Genomic DNA, 11,759 nt, shown 5'->3' with positions numbered 1-11,759 from the left:
TTCCCACGGCGGGCCGCCTTGCGTTCCCCGCCGGACCACAGCGGCCCAGCTCCCGACCCTCGTCGCCTGGCTCGGGCCAGCACGCAGGCAGGCGGCGGCAGCCTCCCGGGGACTCGGCCCGGGTCGGAAGTGCATCTATCGGGTGACGTCTACTCTGAGTAATTTAGCGTTCTGATTTCAGCCCAGTAGTGTGAGCTGAATTTTCTAACAGTCACATTTGTGGCAGATCTAATTGGCTCTACTTGGTCTGGAAACCTGTAAAAGAAAAGTCTCATACAAGATTGAGGTAGACGTTTAGTTGTGGGCTTACTATTGACTTAATCCGACGTTTCCTGGTTGCTTTTAAAGTAACAAGTCTCGTGAAGGAACTGGGTGGAAGTAACAAAGTTTAGTCACGTTTGTTCTCAAGCTAGTGGCCTTGGGATTGAGCAAGGGCTTTGGCCAGAAAACGAGTCCACACTTTAGATTCCAGCCACTTGATCCCTTTTCAATAGTCTGATAGTTGTTTTAGTTATGTTTTTAAAATAGCTTTAATTGACTACCGGGTACTTGTTTTACAGGAGGAAGATGAGTGGAAAGAATTTGAGCAAAAAGAGGTTGATTACAGCGGCCTAAGAGTTCAAGCAATGCAAATAAGGTATGGTTTGGTTACAGATAACGTTTATGTCACCCACAGGATAAATACTGTATGTTTGGGGGGTTTTTGTCCCAAAACAGCATCACAGTACTCTTGTGCTTTAGGTATGCTTATTACGACTAATGGATTGTGTCTGTTCCTCCTCTGTGATGGCAGCCCTTTTACATGCCAGTCAAATTAGCTGCCAGTTCTAAAATCCTGTGAGAGCTTGCCTACTTCAAATCTTGGTTAGTCCTTTTTGAGACAGCTAAAATGGATTTTGTGCTTTCAAAATTTTTGCTTTTAATATTGGTGGGTTGAACTTAGCTTTTGTCCCAAAAGATAACATGGGTGGTTGTAATTGAAGCATAGTTACAGGGAAATACAGATTTTACCTATTTAACTTGTGTAATCAGCAGGAAGTCAAGAAAGAAAACATTACTGGTAGAGAAGAAAGCACCCCTCCTAACCTCTTGTAGTCATTGTTTTTGCCCCCAAAATAACCACTGTCCTAAAACTATAGATTAATTTCCCCTAGAAATTTATAGAAATGGAATCATAGTCTAAGCGTAAAGTTTTTTTTTTTTTTAAGAAAACAGTAATTCCTGAAAATTACATTGGTTGATTTAGAAGATTTGAAATTAACATGTTTTATCAAATCCAGTCTATGGTGGTCACATGAACTTTAGATTCATGTAAATAAATGTCATGTTTTTGAAAGTTTCATGAAGTAGAAAATCCATTGGCTTAGATTAGAAATTGTTTATTCCCAGTTTCAAGAAATAAGTGATCCTAGGGAATTACCTCAGTGCTGTCACTGTTAGGGGCCCAAGTTCTTCTACTGGTTGGGGAATTAGTCCTGCATACCATGCGGTGTAGCCAAAAAAAGAAGTGATCCTGATGCACTGCCTTCCAGATTGAAGTTTGTGATTTATATTTACTCGTGACCACCTGGCACAGTGGAGGAAATAACTTTTCCTTAACAGAATACTGTTCTTTGACCTCACTCAGTTAAATTCAGTCACTCAGTCGTGTCTGACTTTGCGACCCCATGGACTGCAGGCTTCCCTATCCATCACCAACTCCTGGAGCTTGCTCAAACTCATGTCCATCAGGTCAGTGATGCCATCCAGACATCACATCCTCTGTTGTCCCCTTCTCCTCCTGCCTTTAATCTTTCCCAGTATCAGGGTCTTTTTCAGTGAGTCAATTCTTCACATCAGGTGGCCACGGTATTGGAGTTTCAGCATCAGTCCTTCCAATGAAGGACTCACTAGATGGTAATGTTTATAATGTTAAATAACTTAAAAAAGCAGGGCTAATGTTTATGACATTTGTTGAATACTTACTTATCACAGCTAGGCATTCATGTCCTAGGTGCTTTCACGTTGTTGCAAAGTGAAACCTGATTGATAGTGGGAAAGTTAGGGAATAGTTTCTCTACATTTGAAATAAACCTTCCTGGTGGTGTGAAGTAGAGGTGATAAGACTGGAGGTTTATTCCCAACCACTTCTTGGCTTCCTTCATGTGTTAGATGTTTTTGAAGAGGTATAGTTTAGAAAATAATACATTTTCTTTCTCCTGGGGCTTGGCTTTTAAAAATCGGGAGGAGGGATGTGGAGTTGTTAATAGTTACTTGTGGTAGTGGAACCGCCTGTGTGTTGGGTTCCTGTGTTCTGTGGTAGAGTAGGTTCTTGCTCTGCCTTTCCTGATTGCCAGCCCATGTACTGTATGTTCTCAAAGACTCGATTACTGAGCAAGAGCAGCGCTTTCTGAGGGAAGAGGTTTCAAGTTCATTGAATGCTAGAAGTTGATTTTGTTATACAGGATATTTAAACTACCATCTATTTTTGTCATTGACTGTATATCCCATATCCATTCAGGGTTATTTTTCTTCATTTTTAGCTACTCCTGAGGTGGTGGAACATTACTTAAAACACTTTTATTCTTCATTTTTGCCAGAGGCGTAATTAAATCTCAGCTAGTGTGAACATTGAGGTTTGCTTGACCCAAAATAGAGCAGCTTTTATACTGCATTTTACATTTTTAGCATCTAGTCATGGCCACTTAGTGGCCATGCAGAGGTCTTTCTCTTACCTGCTAACATTGAAAAACATACCTTCTTCCTGAAGGAAGCTGTTTTGTGGCTCCTTAGTTATTATGGAGTCGGGGGTCTATCTCTGTTGCCTTCATAAATCAATAGAAGGGAATGTAAGTTTCCAGGAAAGGCTTGAGAGTGAGAAGCTCTCAGAGGTTTCATAATAATGACTGAAAGTTTTAACTTTAGACTGGATTTGGGGCTTCTCAGATGGCTCAGTAGTAAAGAATCCTCCTGCCCATGCAGGAGATGCGGATTCAGTCCCTGGGTGGGGAAGATCACCTGGAGAAGGAAATAGCAACCCATTCCAGTAGGAGTGGAAATCTCCAGGGAAAGACACATTGGTTCAATAGAATGGAAAGTAGGTTACTCGAACAGATAGGATGTAGTTGATAATATAGCAAAAACATGGACTTAGGGAAAGACAGACCTAGGCCTGCATTGTAGCCCTGCTGCTTATGTGTGACCTGGGGCGAGTTACTTTACTTGTGAATGTTCTCATCTGCAGAATTGAGATGACTGCTCAGATTTGTTGTGAGGATTTTGAATAAGATGTTCATAATATATCCGCTTGGTTCATGTTAATCAACTTCTCTATTTAGTGGGTAGAGTGATTTACTCTTGGGAATTTTGCTGTTTAGCCATGAAGCATCTGCTTTATAATTCCAATATTTGAAGGAGTCGTGGAGACACATTATGACTAAAGCCCTAGGCTGGTGAGTCAGTGGGTTTTCCAGATTGTTCAGTGGTTAAGAATCCGCCTGCCAACACAGGAGATGTTGGGTCAGTTTCTATCAGGAAGATTCCCTGGAGAAGGACCCATTCCAGTATTCTTGCCTGAAGAGCCTGACAGGCTACAATCCATGGGGTCACAAAGAGTTGAATGTGACTGAGCACACATGCATGCTGGTGAGTCATTTCACTATGAACTTAATAGGACAACATGCCATTTCAGGTTGGCAGTAGTATAATCATACAAACAAAAATCCTCACAGTTGCTGAAGTTCTTGAATGATTGTTGTCTATGTCTTGATCTTACCTTTTGAGCTGAAGCCCTTGGAAGGAGAGGGAAATGAAATATCTCTCTTCTCAGATATTGGAGTGGGGTGGATATGCCTTTAATTTGTCATCTTTTCTATCCATGAGAGAGGCAGCCTTTCAATATGGGACAAGAGAAAATGAAACTTTAGAAATTGACTTAAAATATCTTGAAATTCTCTGTCTGTAGTCTTAATGTTTTACCTCCTAACTTTTTGTGTTGAAAAATTACAAACCACAGAAAAGTTGCAAGAATAGTAGAATAAGTACCCTTATACTTTTGGCTGAGATCTACCAATCATTTTTTGCCACATTTGCTTTCTCTTTAGTTAGCTGCATACAGTCTTAAAAGTTCTCGGCACTAGTCATTGTAGTAAGTTTGCATGCTCAACCTGTGTTGAAGTTAAGTGCAGTTGAAAGAGGGGAAGTTTTCAACAGTGACAAACATACTGTGTTAACATTCTAGCTCACATTTACCAACTAGCTCAAGATTTAAGTACCAGGAGTAGTAGGAGGTCACATGTCAAGTTTTGTGTCTAAGTTAATAAATCTTATTCAGGATTGCATCATTGTTTACCGACAGGTTCTGAGAGAGAAGCCATTGAGATGATAAAAGAAAGAGCCTGGTGCTTAAGCTTAGATTATTGGTTGATAATAGGACCTACAGGCCTTTCCCATCTTTAAAATGGATTTGAGGGAGAAAGATTTCATTTACTACTTGCTACTAAATGGTGAGCATTTGTCATGTTTCACTAACATGAGCCCAGTGGTTGTCTAGAAATCTTTGGACAGCTAGACTTAAACCGATTAGGTAGAACTAGTTAAGTTGTCCTTTGAAGAGAGGAAATGACTTCAGCATCCAATCTGGATTCATTGTAGAAAATATTTGACCTCCGAGCATTGATTGTTAGGTCTTGGAGTTGTTTAACAACAAAAAAAAAAACTACTCATGCTCAGCTGAACCCCTGTGGGTCGTTTCAGTGATTTGTAGAGGCTGTGGATGGAGCCCAGGAGAGAGACGCTTAGGTCTGCCATGAAGGGGCCAAGAAAGAGACCTTGGATGGGTACAGTGACATTTTAAGCTGCCAGGCATGACTCGTCAGGCGGTTTCTGTCTCCCCAGTTTACTGTCATGGGAGTGGTTGCATAAAACCAGTGGAGCTGCCCATTATTACTGGCAAAAGTGCAGTCAAGTCTGGATTTTGTGTTAGCTGCTTTAGTGTTGGGAGAGGGGAGATAGGATGCTTAAATTCTGTAATGTCCCTTGAGATATGGTAGTAAGAGTATTATGTTTTTTATAAATATACTGCTGTAACATGGGTGATCCTGATCAGTCTTATTTCAGAAAAGTGAGCTTCTCAAATCTGAAAATATAGAAAATTTTTGTATCATATTTTAGAGCTATAAAGAGAATAAAATGAAGTGAGAGGCAGCCTGAAAGAATATGGGCTCTGGAGTCCCACTGACTTGACTTTACTACCTTGTAGCCCTGGGGAAGATCCTTTAAGTATCTGAATATAAGTTTCCTCATATGTACAATCACCCCACTCCAGTATTCTTGGTTGGAAAATCCCATGGACGGAGGAGCCTGGAAGGCTGAAGTCCATGCGGTCGCTGAGGGTCAGACACAACTGAGGGACTTCACTTGCACTTTCATGCATTGGAGAAGGAAATGGCAACCCACTCCAGTGTTCTTGCCTGGAGAAGCCCAGGGACAGGGGAGCCTGGTGGGCTGCCATCTATGGGGTCGCACACAGTCGGACACGACTGAAGCGACTTAGCAGCAACAGCAGCATATGTACGATGGGTCTTCTCCTCATCTTTGTTATTTTGAGGTTTAGCTTTGTAAAGTGGTTATAACACTGCCTGGCATAGTATAGAGATACTAAGTAAATACTCCTTTTTCTAGCATTATCATTCCTCGTACCCCACCAATAGTGCCGTATAGACTAAAGCATATTTAAGACAGTATACTTTTGAGTTGGGATAATGAATTGATAGTGGCATTGTAGTTTTCAAAGCATGAAATTTAGCTGATGAGATGCTATATATTGGGTTAAACGTTAGATTCTAGCCTAGTTGTCTTCTGTGGAAATAATTCTTTGTAACATGTTTTTTGTTCTTTGGCATTTGGAGGTTTGACATTTTCTGAAATACCTACGTATGAAAGAGTAATACGATATTTAAATTATTCTGTCCTGCTGTTGGTACTGTAGCATTTCAGCAAGGCTCTTAGCATCTCTGGGGCTTATTTCCCTCTGTTGAATGAAGTATCTCAACTAGATAATTTCCAGTGTTTAGTTTAGCTAATATTTCAGAATCTTATGAAACCAAAATACTAAATTGTCTTGTGCCTGTTATCAGTATAAAATCCCTCTAATTAAAATAGATCACTTATTTTCTAGTGTAGTTTATACTCTGGAGGTATTTAGGATTTATGGGTTTTTTAAAAAAATTCATTTCTGTCACTTGTCTCTGAGAGAAAAAATTGATGAAGACTTTCAGCATTCTATCATACTATATTGGAATTTTTCTTTTTTTTTTTTTTGCAGATTAGGAAAACAATGTTTTTGGGTTTTAGAACATTTGAAAAGTAAAGCAGCATAAAGAAATATTCAAGGGATAATCAGTGTTAACATTTTTTTTGGCTTTCAGTTTATTACAAGCTGATAATTTTGGAGTTTAAATTATTAATCACCAAATATTAAAATAATTTAAGGAAATAGCTATTTTAAAGTTATATATATGTGAACAATTGTGATTCAGTGCATTGCTGAAAAACCATTTCAAAATGTAATTGACCAAATGAAAGCTGTCATAGTTTGGGGGGATATTAGAGTGTAAAAGTGTCATGAAGTCACTTAAATCTTTATGGGCCTCTTATCTCCCCATCTGGCATAGATTGGGTTGCTAGGACATTACTAACTACTTAGTCATTATAGCTAAGTGAATAACACCTGTGCTTTTATTCATAGCCCAAATTACATTATAGTGTAATTTACATAGGTGTGGGTTCAGAAGTGGGTAACTTAAAAAAAACTTCTTTTGGGACAGTTTTGACATTTGAGTACCACTGTTAGACTTCTAGATAAATTATGACATTCATACTCTTAACTATTCTTAAAAAAAACTTCTTTTGGGACAGTTTTGACATTTGAGTACCACTGTTAGACTTCTAGATAAATTATGACATTCATACTCTTAACTATTCTTAAAAAAAACTTCTTTTGGGACAGTTTTGACATTTGAGTACCACTGTTAGACTTCTAGATAAATTATGACATTCATACTCTTAACTATTCTTAAAAAAAACTTCTTTTGGGACAGTTTTGACATTTGAGTACCACTGTTAGACTTCTAGATAAATTATGACATTCATACTCTTAACTATTCATTCTGCTTAAAAGCTTTAGGAAGAAGGTCATACTGCTTGGTATCTGATTTAAAAGAACATTTTCTTGTTGCATTTTTGCTTTTTCCAAATGCTATATTTTTTTCCTGTTAAAGAAATGTGATGCTTTTATGAAAACTCAAATATTAAAAAAGCATGTAATAGCAAGGGCTGACAGCACTTACTTACTGTGTGCCAAGCACTGTTCTGAGTGCTTTATGTCAATCAGTCTTCATAATGGGATTGTTATCCCCATTTTACACATGAGGAGACTGAGGCATGCAGAAGTTAGGTGCTGTACTTACTCTTTCTGGCTGGTAAATCGCAGAGTCTGCATGTATTGAACAGGCAGTTTGGCCTTAGAATCTGCTCCTAACTGCATGAAGAAAATAAAGTCATGCATTCTAGTTACCCACTTTTTAACATTTAGCTAAACAATCATTCTAGATGTCTTTCTATTTATATTAGGTACATAGATTTTGTTTTAGTACCTTGTTTATATGAAATGATTATTATTTCCATATTAGTATAAGCCTAGCACATTATTTTAAATGACTGCATGGAATTCTACTACGTTATCAGCAAGGAAAATTGAAGGCTGGCTTAGCCATACTCTCTACCCTTTTTTCCTCTCAAACCGTAGTCTTAAATAAAACCTTGCTGTTGTAAATGCAGATTGAAGGTAAGTTCATTCCACTTTCCCCTTCCTGTTGCCACCCTAGGCCTCTAAACTCTGCAGTTACCTCTGGTTGGTGGGCAGTGTTGCATGGTACCATTGTCTCAGTGTCATTAAAGGAGACTATTAGCAATTCAAGAAATTTGTCATATAGCCAGAACTTATTTTAATAGACATAGAAGGCTAACACCCTTAGATGTCATTTTGCAAAAACCAAGAGAAGCCCTAATGTTCCCAAGGTCACAGTCAAGGTAGGAGTCATGTACACATTGTTATGACCATCATTATGGATCAGCTATCAAAAAGAGAAAATATCTCAAAGAGTGGAAGGCCAAGGACAGTATGTTTTTTTAATAGAGGAAAGGATAGTTAGATTGATGGTACAGATTGATAAGCTGAAGACCTAGGAAACACCACTAGTGTCATGGGAAATAATCCAGGGAAAAGGTGTCTGTGCCAGATGCATCATCTGCAGGGGCAAGGGAAGTTTGACTTGGCAGTTATCTTTGTGCTGTCAAGCCAGTGGAATAGAAAGACAAGATATATGTACTTGTTAATTTAGCACATTCAGGTTTACATGACACAGTAATAAGTAATCGAACACAAGGGGACATCATCAAAGATACCTTGGAGAGATTATACACTTCAAGAATAGATAAAAAGAGGCATTAAATAGAATCTTAGAATGGTATGTCACCACTGAGAATGTATTTTGCATTTATAATCACTAGTAAGCAACGACTGAGTTCTTTTATTCTCTTCTTTAAATGGGTGACACATCTCTGTTATTAGGAACCAGTTCTGTATATTCCCTATGTCTGGATAGTAGAGACTGATGCTAAACACTAACTTGTTTTCCTCTGTTGGAATGTGAATTAGTTTTGAGAGTATTTTGTTACATGTACTAAAGGATTAGCAAATGAAATTAGACAACTTTTAAAAACAATTCATTTGATCTGAATTAATCTGAAAATATGCTTACTATAAATGGCTGTTTGTACACTTGGGTTCCAGAAAAAAATCTAGTAATTATACTTTTGATTATTTTTCTCTACATGTCAGGTTAGATTGACCTTTCTTCCCTCCCTCAGTAGGGACTCCTATAAGTAATCAACGTAGGTTGTTATAAGTTGATGTGTCAGTATGTTAAATATTTCTAGATGTTCTTGAGTGTATGAAGTTTGCAAAAAGGGAAATGGAGACTGTCAGTGGTTTTATGAACTTTTTTCCAGTGATGAATTCGTTCACTTGAAGTTAAGTTGAGGCCCCAATGCATAAAATAAAATCCCCTATTTCTTCCTTTCCCTTTTAAAAAAAAAAAAAGCTTGGCATTTGGGCTGGAAGAGGGTTAAGTGCCTTCTCCAGAATCACAGATCAGTATTGATAGAACTAAGGATTTGGACTGACAGATTTTCCACCTGAAAATTGGACTGCTCAGGTGCTTAATTTTTTTCCGTATCCCTCATGAGGCCTATCCCCCAGGACCCAAACAAAAAACTTGTTTCTGTAATTGAATTCATGTATTTATTTTCCGATAGTGAAAAGGAAGAAGATGAAGTTGAAAAGAGAGAAGATCCAAGTGATAATTGGGAAGAAGGTGGAGGTGGTGGTGGTGGTGTAGAAAAGTCTTCAGGCCCTTGGAATAAAACTGCTCCGGTACAAGCACCTCCTGCTCCAGTAGTTGGTAATCTTAATATTTCATTTTCATAAAGATGTGTTGTCTATAATTTTAATAGGCAGTCAGCTTTCAACTAAGTGCATATTTGTAGTGAGTGAGTAGGGTCTTCTTTCCGTTGCTAGGAGAGAGAGATTTGTGTCTGATCTAAACACGTTCATATCCTCGATAAAGGAACTTGGAAGTTAAGGCCGTAGGCAGCTTAAATCTTACAGTAATCCTATAGTGATCCTATAGCTTGCCAGACATGTTTAAGGTTTTTGGTTTTTTTGTTTGTTTTTCAGTTTTTGACAGCTGACTACCCATCTTTTTTTTTCCTTTTCCCATTTTACTCAGTCTGAAGAATGAGTTCTCAGAAGGGGAATATCTCAGATAATTTTCTTTCTTTCTGTTGTTCAGAGAACTTTAATGCAAATAAATATTTTTTTTTGTTTTGTTTTGTTTCCATAATTGTTAAATGATCAAGAATTCAGGAGTAGCTTGTTAAAATGCTAGGCACTTGAGTGGTTTCTCTAAACTGTTGTGAAATGTCAGTTACAGAAACCCCAGAACCGACAATGACTAGTGGCGTGTATAGGCCTCCTGGAGCTAGGTTGACCACAACAAGGAAAGCACCACAAGGACCACCAGAAATCTATAGTGATACGCAGTTCCCATCCCTGCAGTCCACTGCCAAGCATGTAGAAAGCCGGAAGTAAGTATGCTCAATATTTTGTTTTGAAACCTTTTGCCTTGGCCAGAAAATGGGGTGTTTGGTATTTGAAAACCCACCTTGAGGGTTGCAGTAAAGCCCAGGCTGCAGCTGAGAGGTAATTAAGAATTAAGGTAGGTCTCATATGCCCAGGAATTGGGGAGGAGAGGAAGAACCCTGGAAGGGCTGAGGGGAAAGAGTACCAAAGACAGACATCTTCTGCAAGTTCCTCTTTTCCCTGGGTTATGTCATTCTGTAGCCATGACAAGTCTTACCTAGTTAGAATTCTTAATAAGTATTGGGTACATTATTGCTGCTTCAACGTTCCTTATATTATAGACTAGAGAAATCAGCAATATTTTATTGTATTCCCAGTTAATGTGAATAGATGAAAAATACTGACATTTATATACCTAATACTAAAAATAATCTTATTTCAGCAAGTACTTAAAATGAATGCTACCTGGAGTTAAATGACCACATATGGCACATCCACATCTTATATAGGGACATGATTTTTTTCTTTACATAAATAAGAAGTGTAAATGACATAGTATGGAATTTGTGGGGGGTGGCTTTTAAATTAAATCCTAGTCTTTTTGCCTCTTTGAGGGCACAACTGACTTGAATTTAAACCTCTGACTTGCTCTGTCCTACACACGAGGCACTGATTCACCACACACATCTTTATCTGATCCATTCCCATAAAGTAGAAGTGCAGAGAGGTCTTTGAATAATGAGTAGAAATTTACTTGAATGAGAAGCCCTTACTTACATATAAAAAAAGAGATGTATTGTCTTTTTTTTCCTAAGAGTAGAAGTGAGTCTTAGAAGGATTCACCATGTCATTAGACAGCTTTTTAACTTTGCAGTTGTCTTGAAGTTGGTCCCAGAATAGGGTTTCAGTTAATAGTATTTGGTAGAATTGCAACCACAGAAAATATGACCGTAGCGCTTCAGTACAGTATTCTATATTTTCTGTTCAATTGAAGCCTTAAAAATGGTTTTGATAAGGATTTTACATGCCAGTTTCCCCCTCCTGTCCCTTCCCTCAAGATTTTTCCAAGGGGTGGCTTTTTTATTTTAATTCAAGAACGAATATTTTCAGAACAGCCTAGTGAAGAAGAAATATTTACTGATTACATTTCTTTTCCCTTAGGGATAAAGAAATGGAGAAGAGCTTTGAAGTAGTAAGACACAAAACTAGAGGTAGGGATGAGTTTTCAAAAAACCAGGCCCTTAAACTTCAGCTAGACAACCAGTATGCTGTGCTTGAGAATCAGAAAAGCAGCCACACACAGTACAATTAAGGAATGGTGTTTGCTAACCCTTCTAAGGTAACTAAACCACAGCTAACCGCCACGGACAGCCATCCGTCATCTGATCTCTGCTGGATCTACAGCCGATGCAGACCACTTGGTATACATGACTGACCATGTTGCACTATGGAAGTTTAAGTGTTACAACTGCTCTTTATGTGTATTGGATTTAGGGGGGGGTTTCATAGTTATATTAATGTTCGAACTAGATTCAGCAGTGTTCTTTCCTAATTACTGTGCGAGTACAAAAAAAAA

The 11,759-nt window shown here is 38.3% G+C and overlaps 1 protein-coding gene across 5 annotated transcripts; it reads left to right on the top strand.

Moving 5' to 3' along the window:
• The first annotated feature begins 17 nt into the window (after positions 1-17).
• CDV3 (CDV3 homolog (mouse)) lies at positions 18-11,759 on the top strand. 5 transcript variants are annotated; one of them, XM_010839566.1, is made up of 5 exons: positions 18-142; positions 561-637; positions 9,358-9,503; positions 10,029-10,188; positions 11,345-11,759. In XM_010839566.1, exons 2-5 carry the CDS (start codon positions 627-629, stop codon positions 11,493-11,495), a joined length of 468 nt encoding a protein of 155 aa, XP_010837868.1. In that variant the 5' UTR covers positions 18-142; positions 561-626; the 3' UTR covers positions 11,496-11,759. The 5 variants fall into 5 exon arrangements, 4 of the variants coding, with proteins under 4 accessions (XP_010837868.1, XP_010837869.1, XP_010837870.1 ...); XM_010839567.1 differs by having other exon boundaries at positions 22-158; positions 10,035-10,188; XM_010839565.1 differs by having other exon boundaries at positions 35-158.

Source organism: Bison bison, unplaced genomic scaffold (assembly GCF_000754665.1).
Source record: "Bison bison bison isolate TAMUID 2011002044 unplaced genomic scaffold, Bison_UMD1.0 scf7180017864119, whole genome shotgun sequence".
Classification (NCBI taxonomy): Eukaryota; Metazoa; Chordata; class Mammalia; order Artiodactyla; family Bovidae; genus Bison; species Bison bison.
Note: the sequence above shows the minus strand (reverse complement) of the source record. Positions and strands in the feature narration are given on the sequence as shown.